Below are 19,443 nucleotides of genomic sequence, written 5' to 3'. Positions count from 1 at the left end.
TTATTACAGCCCAGATTCAGTTCCCTCAGGTGTAATGGGTTTAATCTCAGAGCAGAAAAAAGAGCAGCACAACCTTCCTCTCCAATGCTGCAGTTATTCATCCTGAAGAGAGAATGAAAAAACTCTTACACAGAAATATCAGCAATTATTGTTGTTGTTCATGAATCTGGTTCTGGGTCAGTGTCAGAAATGTATTTTTCTTTTCAGTTTTTGTTTAGTCTTTACCTTTGGTCAAGGTAAGCTTTTTAGGGAGAAGAATGGGATTGGAATAATTTTGATATCACATAATTAAAAAAAAATACTCACTGTAGTTTCTCCAGTTTACAGTGTTGATCCTGCAGTTGATCAGAGAGCAGTTTCACTCCTGAGTCTCCTAGTTTATTATAGTTCAGATCCAGTTCTCTCAGGTTTGAGGGATTTGATCTCAGACCTGAAGCCAGAGCGGCACAGCCTTTCTCTCCAATGCTGCAGTTACACAGCCTGGAGAAATATGAAAAACAAACCTCACACTTACAGCTAAACAGGTTTATTATTGAGAGAACAAAACAGAATACTGTGGCCACAAAGAGATGCAAATGGTTAGCAACAATACTCAGGTAGCCTGAGGCATTTATTGTTACTGTATGTAACAAAATATATTAGTATTAGTATATCTGCTATTCTGAAAGGTGTTTTGCCCATAGAATTGCTTGCTGAGTTTTTTTTTTTTGTTGTTGTTGTTGTTGTTGTTGACTCATAAACTCTGAAGACTGTTGTGAATGAAAATCTATAATTTCTTACTGTAATATTTTTAGTTTACAGTGCTGATCTTTCAGTCCTATACAGAGCAGCTCCACTCCTGAATCCTGTAGACTGCTGTAACTCAGGTTCAGCTTTATCAGACTTGAGGAGGTTGAGCTGAGAACTGAGGCCAGAGATGGACAGCTTCTCTCTGTGAGATTACAGCGACTCACACTGGAAATGATAATATAAAAAATGCAAATACGTTTTAATAAGAACTAACCTCAATATATATATGAACATACTGTAATACTATTTTAAAAAGGAATCACTTTTCTTGCAGTTAAAATGTAAAGTTACTGGAATATTCCTAACACTTACAAATTTTTATGTTTCGGATAGATTACAGTTGACATGACAAGAGTAAATGGAGAATTTTATACTTATGATTCAAAACATAATAACACTCACTGTAGTGCTTCCAGTTTACAGTTTGGATCCTGCAGTAGATCAGAGAGCAGCTTCACTCCTGTGTCTCCTAGTTCATTATAATTCAGATTCAGCTCTCTCAGGTGGGAAGGATTGGATTTCAAAGCTGAAACCAGAGTAGCACAAGCTTTCTTGCCAATACTGCAGTGGAGAAACAAATGTCACACATACAGATCAAAATGTTTCAAGTAAAATGAATATATATGCTGAAATAATAATAATGATAACAATAATAATAATAATAATAAAGGCATTCCATATTAAATAAATAAATAACAATAATAATTATTATATGGGTTATCTATAAAATTGGTTCAGTCAGAGTTGGAAAAATCTTTAAAAATGTCTTTATAAACAAAAATGTATGCAAATTATAGTATCCAATGTACACATTTTTAGTAATTGTGCAGATGATTCTCACATTGCATTCTCAGAAAGTTTTGGAATATTTTTCCTCACCCCAAATTTGTTACTACTAAAACACAGTAATATATAATTTAATAAGAAGGGTTAAATTGATCTATTAAGATTTTGTTTACATCTAGCTTGTCAGCTTTACATCTAGGGTGACATATAATTCTTGTTTTTGCTATTTTATTAAAATGCTTTTAGATGTAAATCAACAACAATTATAATTTTGACAGTATTTCAGATGTGATTTATGACATTTGTTCTATTTTGAATCGATTCTTTCTTTGTAAAAGTTTATCATACTAATTTAAAAGTTAAGGATTAATTAGTTTAAATATCAGAACTGTGGTTACCTAACACAGTTCTGAATAGTTGTACACATATAAAAACTATTTTTTATGGAATAACACCCAAAAAGGTGTGCTTAATTGTAGAAAAAAAGTTGTTTGTTGAAAAGTGACGTCCCTTAAAATTACACACACATTTTCAGATTTTTGAACACATTTATGTTAAATGATGGGGCCAAACTACTTACACATTGTAGCTGGGTCAATATCACTGTAAGGTGCCTTTTGGTGTCCTGTGCATAAATAACTCATTTGCCATGATAGCGTGAAAAAAGACTATGGAAGGGTGTGTTATGTTAGCCTAAGTTTTTATATTCATAACAAAAGCATTACTTGGCTCTTTAGATACATTTTCTAGATTTTTTTATACGTTTAGTGTAGGAGGTTGCATGTTATTTTGCTCTGTCCCATGCACTGCTCATTAAATTTGAATGAGTAGAATAAAGGCCAAATCATAAAATAAAAAAAGTTGGCCTCCTACTAATATTTTGTTAAACAGGAGATTACTTAATTTGAGTGTTTTTTTGTTTGTTTGTTTTTTTTTTGATTGTTTTGAATGTTTCATTGTCATATTTTGTCATGCTTTGTGTTCTGCTTTATGACCACTCTGTCATGTGCTGGTCCATCCTGTCATTTTGATATTTTAAAATATATATTTTATTATTAATAATTCAATCATATCTATATAATCCAGTGTGTTTGACAGCTAGGTGTGGGGGCAATAACATGCAAACAAAAAACTGCATCCGAATATCACAGTTTTCTCCAAATAAGAAAAAAAAATACATGTGTGAATTGTACAAGGTTCTTTAGAAACACATGGTTTGAATAAAATCTTTTATGTATTTATAATTTGAAAGCAAACAAATAACTGTCATAATCACCAAACGGGATTCAGTAGGCGAGTGCAAATAACAGTTTATTGAAGAAACCAATAAACAGAACAAGACGTGAGACGGGAGGATGATCAGGACATCGGGTAGCACAGGGACACGAATGGGCAGCCACACTTCCGAGAAATATCCAGGAGAAAATGAAGTCAACCCAAACAGCTTCCAGGCAGAGAATCCGGGAGCAGAGAAACTGGAAACATACACCTTGACGCCCAAACGGAAACAACGATCTGACAACACAGGACGGAAACACAGGTGTTAAATAGCTGAGCCAAACGAGCTACAGCTGGCGCAATCACACTAACAATCAAGCGCCACACCCACACTACCAGCACACACACACAGAGCGAGAATGAGTCAGTGAACCCATGAACCGTGACAGTACCCCTCCTCCTAGGAGCGTCTCCTGGCGCTCCCAGGCGAGCCTACCCGTTGATTGTAATCATCAATAAGGGAGTGATCCAGAATGTCCCTGGTCGGAACCCAACTTCTCTCCTCCGGACCGTAACCTTCCCAGTCCACCAAGTACTGGAATCCACGTCCCCTCCGCCTAGAGTCCAGAATACAATTTACCGAATAGGTGGGTTCCCCGTCTACGAGACGCGGCGGTGGGGGAACCGGAGCCGGCGGATTAATGGGTGAGTGAAAAACAGGCTTCAATTTGGAAACATGGAAAACGGGATGAATTCTCCTGTACGCTGGAGGAAGTTTGAGGCGGACTGCCACTGGGCTAAGGATCTTAGTGACAGTAAACGGGCCAATGAATTTGGGTGCTAACTTGTTGGAAACGGAGCGGAGAGGAATATCCTTGGAAGAAAGCCACACTTTTTGACCCACGACGTAGACAGGAGGCTTAGACCGGTGGCGATCAGCCTGAGCCTTAGTGCGCGCTCCCACCCGGAGGAGAGTCTCTTGAGCTCTTCTCCAGGTGTGACGGCACCTCTGGACGAAGGCGTGAGCGGAGGGGACCGTGACTTCGGATTCCAGACTAGGAAAAATAGGTGGCTGGTAACCTAAACTACATTCAAAAGGGGAAAGGCCCGTAGCCGATGCTGGTAACGAGTTGTGTGCGTACTCCACCCATGGGAGTTGCTGGCTCCAAGAGGACGGATTCTGAATAACCAAACATCGCAACACCCTCTCGAGGTCTTGATTGGCCCGCTCGGTTTGTCCGTTGCTCTGTGGATGGAACCCAGAGGATAGACTAACGCTCGCCCCCAGTAATCTACAAAACTCTCTCCAAAATTTGGAAATGAATTGGGGCCCCCTGTCGGAAACTACGTCATTCGGGAGGCCATGAATACGAAAGACGTGATCAACTACAGTAACCGCTGTTTCCTTGGCAGATGGTAATTTGGGCAAGGGAATGAAATGAGCCGCCTTCGAGAACTGGTCCACTACGGTTAAAACAACCATATTGCCCTGAGAGGGTGGGAGGGCCGTAACGAAATCGAGCGCGATGTGGGACCAGGGTCTCGAAGGGACTGACAGCGGTTGAAGTAGCCCCTCTGGGGGTCGATTGGAAGTCTTACCACTCGCACAAGCCGAACAAGCCAAAACAAAATCCCTGATGTCACGAGCCATAGAACGCCACCAGAACCGTTGCTTAACCAGAAAACTAGTACGACTGACTCCTGGATGGCAAGCTACATTGGAACAGTGACCCCACCGGATAACGTCGGACCGTAATCCCTCCGGCACGAATAGTCGGCCTGGTGGGCACCCAGGACAGGGGCATTACCCCTTCTAAGGCCGTGCGGACCCTTGACTCGATCTCCCAAGACAGTATAGAGTCTCCCAGGTATAATGCTCAGAATGATCAAAAATACGGGATAACGCATCAGGCTTGATGTTCTTAGAACCTGGACGGTAGGAAATGGAAAAATCAAAGCGACTGAAAAAAAGTGCCCACCGAGCCTGCCTGGAGTTGAGTCGTTTGGCGGATCTTATGTACTCTAAGTTCTTGTGATCGGTCCAAACGATAAAGGGTACCCCCGAACCCTCTAGCCAGTGACGCCACTCCTCCAACGCCAACTTGACTGCCAGCAACTCCCTGTTACCAATATCGTAATTACGTTCAGCGGGTGATAAGCGACGAGAGAGAAAAGCGCAGGGGTGCATCTTGTCGTCCAAGGCAGAGCGCTGGGAAAGAACCGCACCTACCCCCACCTCCGACGCGTCGACCTCCACCACAAACTGACGTGTGGGATCAGGGGCTACGAGGATGGGAGCCGAAACAAAGCGGCTCTTGAGGTTGGTAAAGGCAGAATCGGCTGTGCTAGACCACCTGAATGTCGTTTTGGCGGAGATCAAGGCGGTCAGAGGTGAGGCTAGTTGGCTGAAGTTGCGAATAAAACGCCGGTAGAAATTGGCGAACCCCAGAAACCTCTGCAGGGCCTTGCGAGAATCTGGAGTTGGCCAATCCACCACAGCCTTAACCTTGTCGGGATCCATGCGCACCCCCTCGGACGAGATGATGTACCCCAGAAACAGAACCAACTGTGCATGGAAGACGCACTTCTCCGCCTTGACAAAAAGCCCATTCTCTAGCAGCCTCTGGAGCACCTGCCTGACGTGCTGAACATGTTCATGGAGAGAAGAAGAAAATATCAATGTGTCGTCCAGACATATATGAATTGATCGACCATATCTCTCAGCACATCATTAACGAGTGCCTGAAAAACCGCGGGGGGAGTTGGACAGCCCGAAGGGCATGACCTGATATTCAAAGTGCCCCCTGGGGGTATTAAACGCAGTTTTCCATTCATCCCCCTTCCTAATGCGGACCAAATGGTAAGCATTGCGTAAATTCAATTTGGTGAAAATGGAGGCTCCTTGCAACCGCTCGAAGGCTGAAGACATCAACGGCAAAGGATGAGTATTCTTTACCGTGATGTTGTTCAGCCCTCGGTAGTCAATACATAGTCGCAGGGACCCATCCTTCTTACCCACGAAAAAAACCCTGGGATTGTGGTGGACCAGCCAAGGATGTCCAAGGACAACCGGGGCCAGTGGGGATGAAATGAGCAAAAGGGTAATCCTATCTGAGTGGTTACCTGATGTGCTGAGGGTAATCTGGCCGGTGGTGTGAGTAATGTCGGGAAGTGTCTCTACGTTAAGTGCATTGACCGAAATCTTGTGCGTGAGGGGAACAATGGGGATGTGAAGGTGAAGAGGCAGATCAAAGTCCATGAAGTTACCCTCAGCTCCTGAATCCACCAAGCCCAGGCAGTTGTGCGAAGTGGCTGCCCACTGCAGTCTCACGGGGAGGAGAGTTGTAGATGAGGATCTTTCTAGTGATAATCCGCCCGACAGTAACCCCAACCCTACTGCCGGGCTGGTCCTTTTACCGGACAGTCCACCAGAAAGTGACCGGCAGCACCACAATAAAGGCAAAGTTCCTTCGCTCTCCGACGCTCTCTTTCCTCCTGGGAAAGCCAAGCTCGACCCACCTGCATGGGTTCTTGGTCGAATGCGGGGCTGACCGCATTCGTGGAAGCCGTGACTGATTGTGCAGGAAACTCAGACACCAGAGTGTGGGAACAAAGTTGATCACGCCGCTGTAATTACGCATCCACACAAAGCGCCAAATCAATGAGTCCATCCAGGTAATTCCAAGGTGAAAATCTCCTTCTGAATGCGATCAGCCAACCCATGCAGGAAGACGTCCCACTGCGCCTCCTTGTTCCATTTGCACTCTGCAGCCAACGTGCGAAACTCAATGGAGTAATCCGACACGGTCTTGCTTCCTTGACGAAGATCGGCCAGCATTCGCGCCGCCTCACGGCCCACAACCGCGCGATCGAAGACCCGCTTCATTTCTTCTGAGAGTGCTTGGAACGAGGAACAGCAAGGATGTTGATTCTCCCACACTGACGTCCCCCAAAGCGCCACGCGTCCGGACAACAAAGTCAACACCAACGCCACCTTAGACGACTCAGTAGCAAAAGTTCTGGGTTGCAACGAGAAAAACATTGAGCATTTAGTTAAAAACGCTCTACAAAGTTTAGGCTCACCAGCATAAGATTCAGGCGTGGGTAGACGTGGCTCCGGCAGATATTCAGCGTTCGTGGGCTGGGGAGAGACTGCCGGCGGGGTGGCGCAGCGGGCGATCTTAGTTGTTGCAGCTGAGAGGTGAGCTCGGACACCTGTGCTACCAGCGCCTGCACGGCACGCCCCATATTCAACAGATGCTCCTCTTGTTGATCCATGCGTGTGTTGTTGAGAGAGATAAACTCCTGCAGACCAGGTGCACTCGCAGAATCCATAGTGTGGTCAGATCGTTCTGTCATAATCACCAAACGGGATTCAGTAGGCGAGTGCAAATAACAGTTTATTGAACAAACCAATAAACAGAACAAGACGTGAGATGGGAGGATGATTAGGACGCCGGGTAGCACAGGGACGCGAATGGGCAGCCACACTTCCGAGAAATATCCAGGAGAAAACGAAGTCAACCCGAACAGCTTCCAGGCAGAGAATCCGGGAGCAGAGAAACTGGAAACATACACCTTGACGCCCAAACGGAAACAACGATCTGACAACACAGGACGGAAACACAGGTGTTAAATAGCTGAGCCAAACGAGCTACAGCTGGCGCAATCACACTAACAATCAAGCGCCACACCCACACTCCCAGCACACACACACAGAGCGAGAATGAGTCAGTGAACCCATGAACCATGACAATAACCCTGTTTAGGAAAGAGACATTATACCTTTTAGAAAATGTAATTTGCATCTTAATATTGCAATGAACATTTATTTAACAGTAAAATATATGTCCATGACAGAGTGGACATATCTTATGGTTTATGCTTTGAATAATGGCCCATAATTATCTAAAAAAAGGTGTGGAAGCTCAGCTAATATGTTTATATAGTACTTGAGTGTTTACTATTTATGACATGACATAAAGTGAATGGGATATTAAAACCAGAATTTTTGATGATTGTGAGAGTTGAAAGGCACTCCATGGTGATATTGATACAGCTATGAGACACAGTGACACAATATTTCCTGATCATAAATGTAGGGGTGTAGTTAAAATCAGTTCAAAATCATTGTTTTTTGTTTTGTTTTAAATACATTTTCATGATATACCAACAAAATATAAAATAAATATGTTTTGTTTTACTTATTTTTTTTTAAATAATAGTTAAAAGAAATGCACATTTCTTTTCAATATTGTTTTCAGAAGTTGAAATTTACCCAATAAATGATTTTACATATATTAAGCTTACTGATATTTTAAATATTATTGTGGGTTTTAATAGAGAAGAGAAGGATCAAATTACATGGTTGTCTATGTGTCACTTCTATTTGATAAACATTTTATTCAGCAGTGTGCATAAGATCCTAAAATTATTATGTCCCTATTCTTACTATTATATGTCATATCATGTTAATTGCCATAATACACACAGTAGTTTCTCCAGCTAACAGTGTGGATCCTGCAGCAGATCAGAGAGCCTCTTCATTCCTAATGCTCCTGGTTCATTACAGCCCAGATTAAGCTCTCTCAGGTGTGAGGGGTTTGATTTCAGAGCTAATGCCAGAACAGAACAACCTTCCTCTCCAAAACTGCAATTAGGTAGTCTGCAGAGAGAAGGAAAATGTCACACACAGAGATCAAAACATTACAGGTAAAATAGAGTTTTGTGTAATAATAATAATAATAATAATAATAATAATAATAATAATAATAACAACAACAACAACAATATAGTAAAATACAATTTCTTCAATATTACATACATTATTATTATTATTATTATTATTATTATATCATTTTGACAAAAATGATCTTTAACAATGTTTGAGAAATTATATGGTTGCCAATGTGTCACTTCTGTATGATAAGCATTTTTCTCAGTTGCACATATTTGTAAGATACTGAAGTTATTAAGTTCCTATTTTTACTATTACATGTCAAATCATGTTATTTCATTAACATAATACACACAGTAGTGTCTCCAGTTGACAGCATGGATCCTGCAGTAGATCAGCAGCTTCACTCCTGAGTCTCCTAGTTTATTACAGCCCAGATTAAGTTCTCTCAGGTGTGAGGGGTTTAATCTCAGAGCTGATGCCAAAGCAGAACAACCTTTCTCTCCAATACTGCAGTTATACAACCTACAGAGGGAAACAGCGGTATAAAATAATTGAACAATTGTACTTCATTACTATAAATTGTTATTATTTGTATTATTATTATTCACTTTACTCAATAATTAAAATAAATATTTGCAAAAAGAAAAAACAAAACAAAACAGGTAATGTACTTTAAACAGGAAGGGAAGGTAACTGGGAGGTTACATAGCTTTTGTAAAGCATCTTATGTCTGCTGTAATGTTGTCTTTTTAGGGAGGAGCTACAGTAGGTCATCAGCCAAAAACATGAAAAACAGAAAAGGTTTTTGAGGGGTAGTCCAATTGTATAAATTCTGCCAGGGTTTTATCAACTTAGGTGAATGGCTGAGTTTGCAAACTCAGCTATAGTCTGGACAAAACTGTGATCACACAAGTTGATTTATAAAGTGTGAGTAACAAAGTTATTTAATGAGTCTGCTCATTATATCAGTGTTTTTTGAAAGTTAAAGAAATATAAGGTATTGTTTTCTTTTTAAATACTTGCTCCTTATTTTTTCTGAATTCCAGGAGAAATGTAACATGGGCATGTTTTTACCATCAATCACCCTACACCCCACCCGCCCCAACTCCCCTCCCATAAAATCCTGTGTCATTTAGTCAACAAGTTCCAAAGAGTTTCTTACTGTAATGTCTTAAGATTACAGTCAGGATCCTTCAGTCCAGTAGATAGTTACTTTACTCCTGAATCCTGCAGTTTATTGTCACTCATGTTCAGATCTGTCAGACTTGAGGAGTTTGAACTGAGAACTGAAGCCAGAGCTGAACAGCTTTCTGCTGTGAGATTACAGCCATTCACACTGGGAATGATAGCATAAACATGTATTAGTCTCAAATAAAGGTAAACAAAATAGGTAACTGGATTTTCCATTTCTATATCATATGTGATCCTGGACAACAAAACCAGTCCTTAGTAGCATGGGTATATTTGTAGCAATAGCCAGAAATACATTGTAAAAATTATCAATTTTTCTTTTATGCCAAAAAAGCTTTAGGATATTAAGTAAAGATCATGTTGCATGAAGATATTTTGTACATTTCCTACTGTAAATATTTCAAAACCTAATGTTTGATTAGTAATATGGCTTGCTAAGAACTTCATTTGGACAAGTTCACAGGCAATTTTCTCAGTATTTTGATTTTTTTGCACCCTCAGATTCTTGTTTTTCAATAAGTTGTATCTCAACCAAATATTGGCCTATTATAACAAATACATCCATGGAAAGCTTATTTATTCAGCTTTCATATGATGTATAAATCTCAATTTAAAAATGACCCTTACGACTGGTTTTGTGATCCAGGGTGACATATAATTCTATAAATTAAACTGAAATTTGAACCTGTATGTACACAATCTATCTATCTATCTATCTATCTATCTATCTATCTTTCTGTTGCATTACTTTTTGCCATCACCTGCTTGCACAAGGTTGGTGGTAAGGCTAACTAAGATCCTCCATTTCTTGAAAGTGCAATATTAAATATCCAGTTGAATCTAAATTACTGAATTTTATGATTTAAAAAAAGCAAAAAGAAATGAAAGTAGACCACTGTTAATGCAATAGGTTCTGTGTGTGTGTATAAAGTATAGTAAAGTATAGTATGCACTCACATGAAATACATTTTTTATACATGCTGCAGGACACTTCGACTAGTAAGAAGCACCCATGATGTCTCTCAATAACAATTCAACTGTTTTTCTATTTTATTGTCTTGTCTAATAATAAAAAGGCAAATGTTTAATAGTAACACTTTCTACCTAATTCTTATATTTTTAGATTATTGGTATTTTTAGATTTCTGTCTGTGCAGTGTTAACCATCTCATGATTTACTCACCCTCAAGTCATCCTAGGTATATATGACTCTCCTTTCAGCCAAATACAATTGCAGTTAAATTAAAAAAATGTCCTAGCTTTTCCAAGCATTAAAATGCAAGTAAATAGTGGTCAAGATTTTGAAGTAAAATAAAGTGCATAAATCCATCATAAAAAGTAATCCACATGGTTCCAGGGGGTTAATGAAGACCTTCTGAGCACTGGAAGAGCCTGGAAGAGCCAGGACAACTCTAATTGTATATGTCTGAAAGAAGAAAGTCATATACACCTAGGAAGGCTTGATGGTGAGTAAATCATGTTCCTTTTTGTGTGAATTATCTCTTTATGATAGTGACATCAGCCAATAAAGAAAACAAAGAAAAAAAAAAACACTGCTCTGTTGTCCACCTTTAACAATGCAATACAACATTTCACAATTCACACTGTAAAAAATACTCACTCTGCTTTTGTAGATGCTTTTATCACTGGGAGCAACCTCAGAAGACATTCCTCTGATTTCTGATATTTACTTAGTTTAAACTCATCCAGCTTCTCTTCTGAGTTCAGCAGCACAAACACCAGAGCTGACCACTGAGAAGGAGAGAGTTTGACTGTTGAAAGACAACTGGTACCTGTGCTGCTCAGGTATGTTTGGACTTCCTGCACTAGAGAGTCATCATTCAGTTCATTCAAACAGTGGAACATATTAATGGATTTCTCTGAAGAGGAGTTCTCCCTGATCTTCATCTTAATGTACTCAACTATTTCTTGTTTGTTATGAGGTCTGTTTCTTGTCTTTTTCAGAAGACTTCGTAGGAGAGTGTGATTGGACTCCAGGGAGAGACCCAGCAGGAATCTGAGGAAAAGATCACGGTGACCATTCTCACTCTTCAAGGCCTTGTCCACTTCACTCTTTAGTAAATCAGTCAATGTTGATCTGAACATGTTAGCAGGTCCTGTTTGTCTGAAAAAGCAAAGAAACACATATAAAGCCGCAATAAACTCCTGAATGGTCAGATGAACAAAGCTGTACACCTTCTCCAGGTACAGCCCAAACTCCTCTCTGAAGATTTGGGTACAAACTCCTGAATACACTGATGCATCTCTGACATCAATGCCACACTCTCTCAGGTCCTCCTCGTAAAAGATCAGGTTCCCTTTTTCCAGCTGTTGATAAGCCAGATTTCCCAGTGACATGATACTATTTCTAGCCTGTTTACGATCTACATCACATTTTCCATCATATTTCATGGATTTTAGTTTGGTCTGAAAGATCAGGAAGTGTATGAACATTTGAGTGAGGGTCTTGGGGATCTCTGCACTCTCTGCTTCACCCATCATTTCCTCTAGAACAGTGGCTGAAATCCAGCAGAAGACCGGGATGTGACACATGATATACAGGCTTCTTGATGATCTGATGTGTGCAATGATTCTACTGGCCAAACTTAGATCATTTACCTTCTTCCAAAAATATTCATCCTTTTGAGGATCATTGAACCCTCGTACATCTGTAACCAGGTCAACACACTCAGAAGGAATCTGACTGACTGCTGCTGGTCGAGAGGTGATCCAGAGGAGAGCAGAAGGAAGCAGATTCCCCTTGATGAGGTTTGTCAGCAGCACATCCATGGAGGCTGAATGTGTTACATCAGACAAGCTTGGATTGTTTAGAAAATCAAGAGGAAGTCGACACTCATCCAGGCCATCAAAGATAAACAGGACTTTAAAGTCATTAACATCTGTTGATGTCAGTTCATTTGTATGTGTGAAAAAATGACGAAGAATCTCCATCAAAGTGAGGTTTCTGTGCTTTATCAAATTCAGTTCTCTGAAAGGAAGGGGAAATATGAAGTGGAGATCCTGATTTGCTTTTCCTTCAGCCCAATCCAAAATGAACTTTTGCACCGAAACTGTTTTTCCAATTCCAGCAACTCCTTTAGTCAGCACAGTTCTAATAGGTTTGCTTTGTCCAGGTGAAGGTCTGAATATGTCATTGCATTTGATTGATGTCCCCTGTCTTTCTGGTCTTCTGCATGCTGTCTCAATCGGTCTCAGCTCATGTTCATTATTGACCTCTCCACTCCCTCCTTCTGTGATGTATAACTCTGTGTAGATCTCGTGCAGAGATATAGAGCTTCCTTGATTTGATATTCCTTCATTCATTTTCTGAAATTTCTCATTTAGGCTGCGTTTGTGTTGTTTCAAATACAAAGGGGCAAGTCCTATGGAGCAGAAAGGTAGAAATGGGAATGAAAAATCTAGTTCTGTTATAAAACTCTAGATGATGCAGGCTGATAGGTCTTTAATACCAATCACTAGCTATCAAATCATTGACTACATGGCACAAGTTGATTGGTCTCTGTTGCATTTGCAGCCAATGTGTTTGGTTTATTGTTTGGTGTAAGTCTTGCAATGTTCCTTTTAGTTCCTCTGAAATTCAAACTCTTAACTCTGAATGATCTTTTTATTATTCCAAATCACTAAAAAATGCTGCACAGTCTGGATTCATCAATTGTAAAAGAAGCAAACACATTTTTAAAATCATGTTTGATGAACAAATAGCACATGATGCAAGGAATGAAACAATTAAGCTTATAAGCGAGTTAGCAACAGAATATGCATTCTGCATTCAATAACATCTGCAGCAAGAGACTGTTGTTACTTGTGAAGAAACTGCTATCAGTGAGCTACTGGGGTCTGAAGTCTGATGACAAAAACTTTAAAAATGATTTCAAAACTATTAGACAAGACTTTGTCAAGCCACCATCCTTTTGTGTATAATGTTTATATATCTAGTTATTATTTAAAGTGAGTGTGTTTTCACAAAGCAAGTGACTTGTAGCTCTTACTCGTCTGTAGTGTGTTAGCAAGGTCTGTCTGCTTCATCTCCTTCAGGACAGTCAGTGTGATCTTCAGAAGCCCTTCTCTGACTTTTCTCTGACCTTCATCTTCCTCTTCTCTCTCAGACCATGATGGGTAATCTAGGCTCAGAACTCTTTTAAACATCTGCAGCTCTTTCTTCATCAGAGGGATGATTTGGTGATTGAGATTCTAAAATTAGTAAATATTCAAACAATGACCATCCATTGAGCAAATGATGGATCAGTTTACAACTGGCAGGACTATATTCATGCATTCATTCATTCATATATTTATTCATTTAAGCCTCAAACAGTGAACACATAAAAATGTTATTACTGCAGGTTTCTACACACCAATGTTATTACTGCAGGTTTCTGATATGTGAGGAAAAAAGTAAATAAATAAAAAAATTGAATCCAAGTATTTTCCCACCTTTAATGTAATATTGAAACAAAATTCACACAACAAACATTTCAGTGAACAATACTGTGTTTGCAATTAACCAATCACAATCACATCAACACAACTCTTAATGAAATGTAACTATAAGCCTCTGATCATCATTTAAGTAATGTTAATCAACCATGAATAGATATATAGCAAATATATCCAGTAATTATAAATTAAACTCAAAATATCAAAGATAACAAAATATCCTATAACAATATCATGTATTCTTCATATTTCTGGGCTACAGGGTAAGGCAGCCCGGCAGAAGACATTATTTAAAAAAAAAATCAGGATAAAATCCAAAAAATAATACCTTAACCTACAAGCAGTGACAGAAATAACTTTTCCATTAAGGGATGATATTTGATTTCCTTAAGATGGGCAACTCCTCTAACTTTTCTGAATGTATGCATTTACACAGCAGTTATAATTGCATAAGCATACCATAACCATAACATTAATTTCATAGAGCTCCCTTCCCGGTTCACTCAAACTAATGAACTAAAGCACTAATTATGTGTACCATGGTCAACAACAGTATGACCACTAATTGTCACATGCTATGAGGCTAGCCAATCATAACAGAGATCATTTAGGTATAGACCTCTTAAAAGTACTTAGACAAAAACAGCCTGTTCAGAGAAAGGGTGGAAAACAGGCAGAAGTAAAATTCTGTATGTCACACTTTCTTGAATGTCAAGAAAGTACTGTAATGTATAATTGGAGACACACACACACACACACACACACACACACACACATACACAGAAGGACATTCCTTAGAAGTAATGGTTTTCATACTGTCCAAACTGTATTTTCTGTCTCCTTAGCCTAAACCTTAAAGGGGTCATCTGATGCCCATTTTCCACAAGTTGATATGATTCTTTAGGGTCTTTATGAAAAGTCTCTAATATACTTTGATTAAAAATTCTCAGTGCTTTTTGTAAAACAACACCCTTTTTACATTGCCAAAATCAGCTCTGCAAAAATCATCTCATTCTAAGGGGTTGTTCCTTTAAATGCAAATGAGCTCTGCTCGCCCTGCCCCTCTCTTCTCTCTGTGGATTGACGAGCCTGTTTACTTCAGCTGCATTTAGCCGCGTTTAGCCGCTAAACTTCCTAACTACCACGTTATAAGGAAAGGTGATTGCAAAGATTCATAAAAAAAGCTTATACACACTTCTGCTGTAAGTGAAGCTGGATCATGAATGATTCGCCCGAACATAGTCGGATATATGTAGATCGGGAGGTGCATTCCATTCACAAAAAAATGTAATCTACTGCATCTTCAGCTGCTCAGATGTCGGGAGTAAATGACGACCACTATGTTCATTATTACATCCAGCAACACAACACCTCATTTGCTTAATCAGAGATATTCTTGTCTAACTTACATCCCTGCTTTGGCATCGAAACAAGGAAAGTTACTGGACTGTGACAGCTGGTCTGAGGTAAGAGCTCATGTCAATCAACTATCGTGGGAGCGGCCTCTGTCGGTGTGCTGCACACCGACAGGCATCTGAGAACGGCTCGATTTGAAAAAGGGGATATTATTTTTACAAATTAATTAAAAAACACTACATGGATTTTTATCATCATAGGGTAGATTTGTACATACACTGCCAACACACATTCATGTTCAAACAACATGAAAAAGTGAACTTAGCATCCGATGACCCCTTTAACCTACCTATCACACGTGCATTTTTCAATTTTTTTTATTTTTTTATTTTTTTATTTTTTATTTTGTACTTAATTCTGTATGATTTATAAGATATTTTCTTCATGGAGACCAAATGGTAATACTTTACTTGTGGTCCTTTTGGTCTCCATAATGCAGGGAATACCAGGTAGACACACACACACTTACCTTAAAGATGGAGTCCAACTGCTTCTTTTCAGTAGAGTTTGATTCTGACTTTGATTTATCTGTTTTGTTTCTGTAATTTGTAAGAGCATTTCTAGTTTAGACCAATTTAATAAATGTAATCCATGTACAGTATGTACACTTCTCATTATTTTTGGTGAAAAAAGGTTTTCGTGCATTAAAACGTTTATGCTAATGAACAAATAATTTTAAGTATTTTCACTGTATCGGAACAGCACAAAAAGTGGGTGGAAACTTAGTTACTGTTCACTCCTCAGTACCATAGACTCTTCCAACTCAGAGAATACTAATGAACTTATTTAATCTTATAAACCAGGGGCCACCAACTAAATCTCCTGGAGGGCCGGACAGAGTTTAGCTGCAACCCTAATTAAACACACCAGAAGCCAGTTAATCAAGGTCTTACTAGCTATACTTGAAACTTTCAGGCAGGTGTGTTGAGGTAAGTTGGAACTACACTGTGCAGGACACCAGCCCACCTGGACCAAGTTCAGTGACCCCTGCTGTAAACCATGATACTGTCCTTACCTTACATTAGCAGGAGAGTCTGTCTCAATACAGAGCGGTGGACGATTCATTGACTGCTCACTTTTCATAGACACACAGCTGGGTTCAGGAGATTTTCTCTGAATCAGACTAACACAACAACAATAATTTAACACAACATTTCTCATGTGTCACATTCTGGGGAGCATTCTGCCTAAGATTTTTAAATTGCCTAAACCAGGTGTTGGCTGTTTGCGCTGTGCAGATCGACTGTTGTATGACATGTAATTACCATGAGAGCTATAAAGAGCAGAGCAGACGGCCCCTTATGCTTTTGAATCACTCTCACGTTTCTTTGATGTCATACAACGATCAATCTGTGCAGCGCAAACAGCCAATACCATGTTTTTTTTAAGGCAATTTCAAAATCCTGGGCAGAACATGTCCCCGGTAAGTGGCATGTCTGGTCACCTTATCATACGCGTCCCCACCGGAGACAATGAGGACCTCGGCACAGACTGGGCTCCGGAGGAGCCAGCTCATTGCCAACTTGGCGAATGGTTTCTGCAGCTGGGCACCACCACAGAGCACCCTGTTAGAGACTTGCCCTGTTCTTCCCTGGGAGTTCACAACAAACGTACTAGGTTATGGCATGCTCCTTCTCGGCCTGCGTCTTGGCTGCCCTTACTTCTATAACAGCATCGAGCAGATGGGGTATGAGAAGTTCCTTCCCTCAAAGAGAAAGTTACCATGCATCTTTGTATCCCATGGCCCTGAGATGGACTGCCAAGGCTATCCTCCCTTCTGAGCCCTGCAGAGCTACATTGGCCATAGTGGCCTGAGCCTATTCTACTGCTGGTGAAGCTGGTTCAAGCTCTCTATATGGTAGCAGCTATCCAGGTTTTCTAGGCCAAAGTTCTCTACACCATCAACTATCAGCTCTGCATGCTACCTAGCAGTGTTGCGCAGTAACGCATTACTTTGTAACACGTTACTGTAATTTGATTATTTTTTTAATAACGGAGTAATTTAACGCATTATAATTTCTGTTACGTTTGCTGGTGCTGGATGGAAGACAGGATACAACGTACGGAACAAATCTTATTTTAATTACTTTCAAGAGGAACAGGTAGGAACACAGAGCGATATCCACACACACAGAAACTCAATTCAACAATAAAGACCGACAGGGAACTCATGACAAAGACAGATTTATAAAGGCTAACTAATAATGACAGACAGGTGAACCAGTTAACGCTAACAGGGACTAAACCAAAGTAGACAGATCGACGGGGGGAGACAATGGGAGAAACTAAGAATACAAACAGACAGAACTGTGACATTACGCCCCCCTCCAAATAGGCACGTCCTCGCGCCGTAGAAAACAAAAAACAAAACAGACAAGAGGGGCGAAAAACAGCAGAAAAACAGAGTCCATGTGGGAGGAGGCTTCGGCGGAGGACGGAACCCCGGGAGGGGGACAAAAAACAGAGTGATAAGGACAAAAAACAAAGTCCAAGGCGGTGACGATGGTGGGAGGAGCCAGGAAGGAAACAGGAGGGACCCGGAGAAGGAGGAACCTAGCAGGACGCAGAACACAGCCATGATGACCCACGGTGGAGCCGATGGAGGGAAGAGCCATGGTGGAAGAAGGGCTGACGACTCCATGGGGCCGACCGACAGAGGCAGAGCAGCTGGTGAAGGAGCCCGAGGCGGAGATGAAGAGCCGAAGATCCAGGGCGACACCGAGGATCCGGAGGGCCAAGGCGGAGCCCTAGGCTCTGGCGACCAAGGCGTAGGCGGAGATCCGGAGGTCCGCGGCGGAGCCGGAGCGACAGAGGATGGAGGCTGTGCCGGAGGGAGGGAGGAGTCCTTAGGAGCCGGTGGGACGGAGTGACGAGGCGCAGACACCAGGAACAGAGTCCTGAGGTGACGGAGGGACGACGACCGACCAGGGCGGAGCCGAAGAGACGAGGGAGCCCGGTGGAGCTGGTGGACCGATGGGCGACGATGGAGACGAGGGCGCTGAGAGCCGTGGTGGAGCCGCAGGGTCGGAGGGCCGAGGCGGAGTTCTGGACTCTGAGGCTGGAGGCAGAGATGAGGGATCCTCCAGCCCTGACGCCGATGGAAGCTGGCAGACCCGCGGCGAGCCCACTGCACAGGTGGAAGACTGAGGGTGAGCAGAGGGGCTGTCAGGGGACAGCGGTGAGCAGACAGACGTTGACGTAGGCAGAAGAGGGAGGGTGGATGGGGATTCCATACAGGCCGGCATAACGTGACAGGTAGATATTTCTGTAAAGAAGTCTATTAAATCCCCAGAGTTAATTTTTAGAACTTCCGTAGAAAAATCAATTAAGTCCCCAGAGTTATCTTCCAGCTCACCCCCAGCAGTGGTGCAGTGGGCAGGGCTCTCCATAGCCCTCACTTGCTCCATGTTGCACTCCCCTGTCACGGTAGCTGTAGCCGGCTCTCGCACCTGATCGGACGTGTAAGGCTCAGGCTCTGTGGCGATCTTTAGCTCTGTCGCTCGTGGCTCTGGCTCGTCATCCGCTGTGGGCTCGGGCTCAAACTCCGCATGTCGGGGTGCTGGTTGGCTGGGCTCTGGGTCTAGAGTGGGGATGACGTCCTCCTCGATGATGTCGATGGTCCACGACGATCCACAGGACGCCAGCACCCACTCGATGTACTCCGGCAGGCTCTCTTGAGGACCCTCCCCAGATAGCAGCGCCTTGGTGGTGGTGTTAAGTCCAGCGTAGTAGAACTTGGAACTGGAAAGTGGGAGTGTTCTGCCAGGAAGATGTAATCACGGGTGTGGTCCTCGAGAGAGCGTTCCCCCTGCTTCAGGAGAATGAGGAGAATGGTAGGATCCATAATAATAATCAAAAAACAAAAACACTGAGGGAAAAAACGGAAAAATAGACGCAGGGGAAGAT

At 41.6% G+C, this 19,443-nt stretch overlaps 1 protein-coding gene across 2 annotated transcripts in view; it reads right to left on the bottom strand.

Annotated features, from left to right (window-relative positions):
- Positions 1–302: 302 nt before the first annotated feature.
- Positions 303–19,443, bottom strand: part of LOC127181627 (NACHT, LRR and PYD domains-containing protein 3) — a 35,099-nt gene continuing 15,958 nt past the window's right edge. The window contains exons 5-12 of one of the 2 annotated variants that reach the window (XM_051136442.1): positions 16,553–16,660; positions 16,007–16,076; positions 13,674–13,875; positions 11,285–13,046; positions 8,967–8,995; positions 1,192–1,336; positions 781–954; positions 303–480 (exon numbers count right to left, since the gene is read on the bottom strand). In XM_051136442.1, the coding sequence (XP_050992399.1) occupies positions 303–480; positions 781–954; positions 1,192–1,336; positions 8,967–8,995; positions 11,285–13,046; positions 13,674–13,875; positions 16,007–16,076; positions 16,553–16,660 (2,668 nt within the window). Of the gene's footprint in view, positions 481–780; positions 955–1,191; positions 1,337–8,866; positions 8,996–9,635; positions 9,810–11,284; positions 13,047–13,673; positions 13,876–16,006; positions 16,077–16,552; positions 16,661–19,443 lie in introns of those variants that run through there. The other variant, XM_051136443.1, reaches the window with a different exon arrangement.

The sequence above is a fragment of the Labeo rohita genome, chromosome 19 (genome assembly GCF_022985175.1).
Source record: "Labeo rohita strain BAU-BD-2019 chromosome 19, IGBB_LRoh.1.0, whole genome shotgun sequence".
Classification (NCBI taxonomy): domain Eukaryota; kingdom Metazoa; phylum Chordata; class Actinopteri; order Cypriniformes; family Cyprinidae; genus Labeo; species Labeo rohita.
This window is presented reverse-complemented; position numbering and strand designations above follow the sequence as displayed.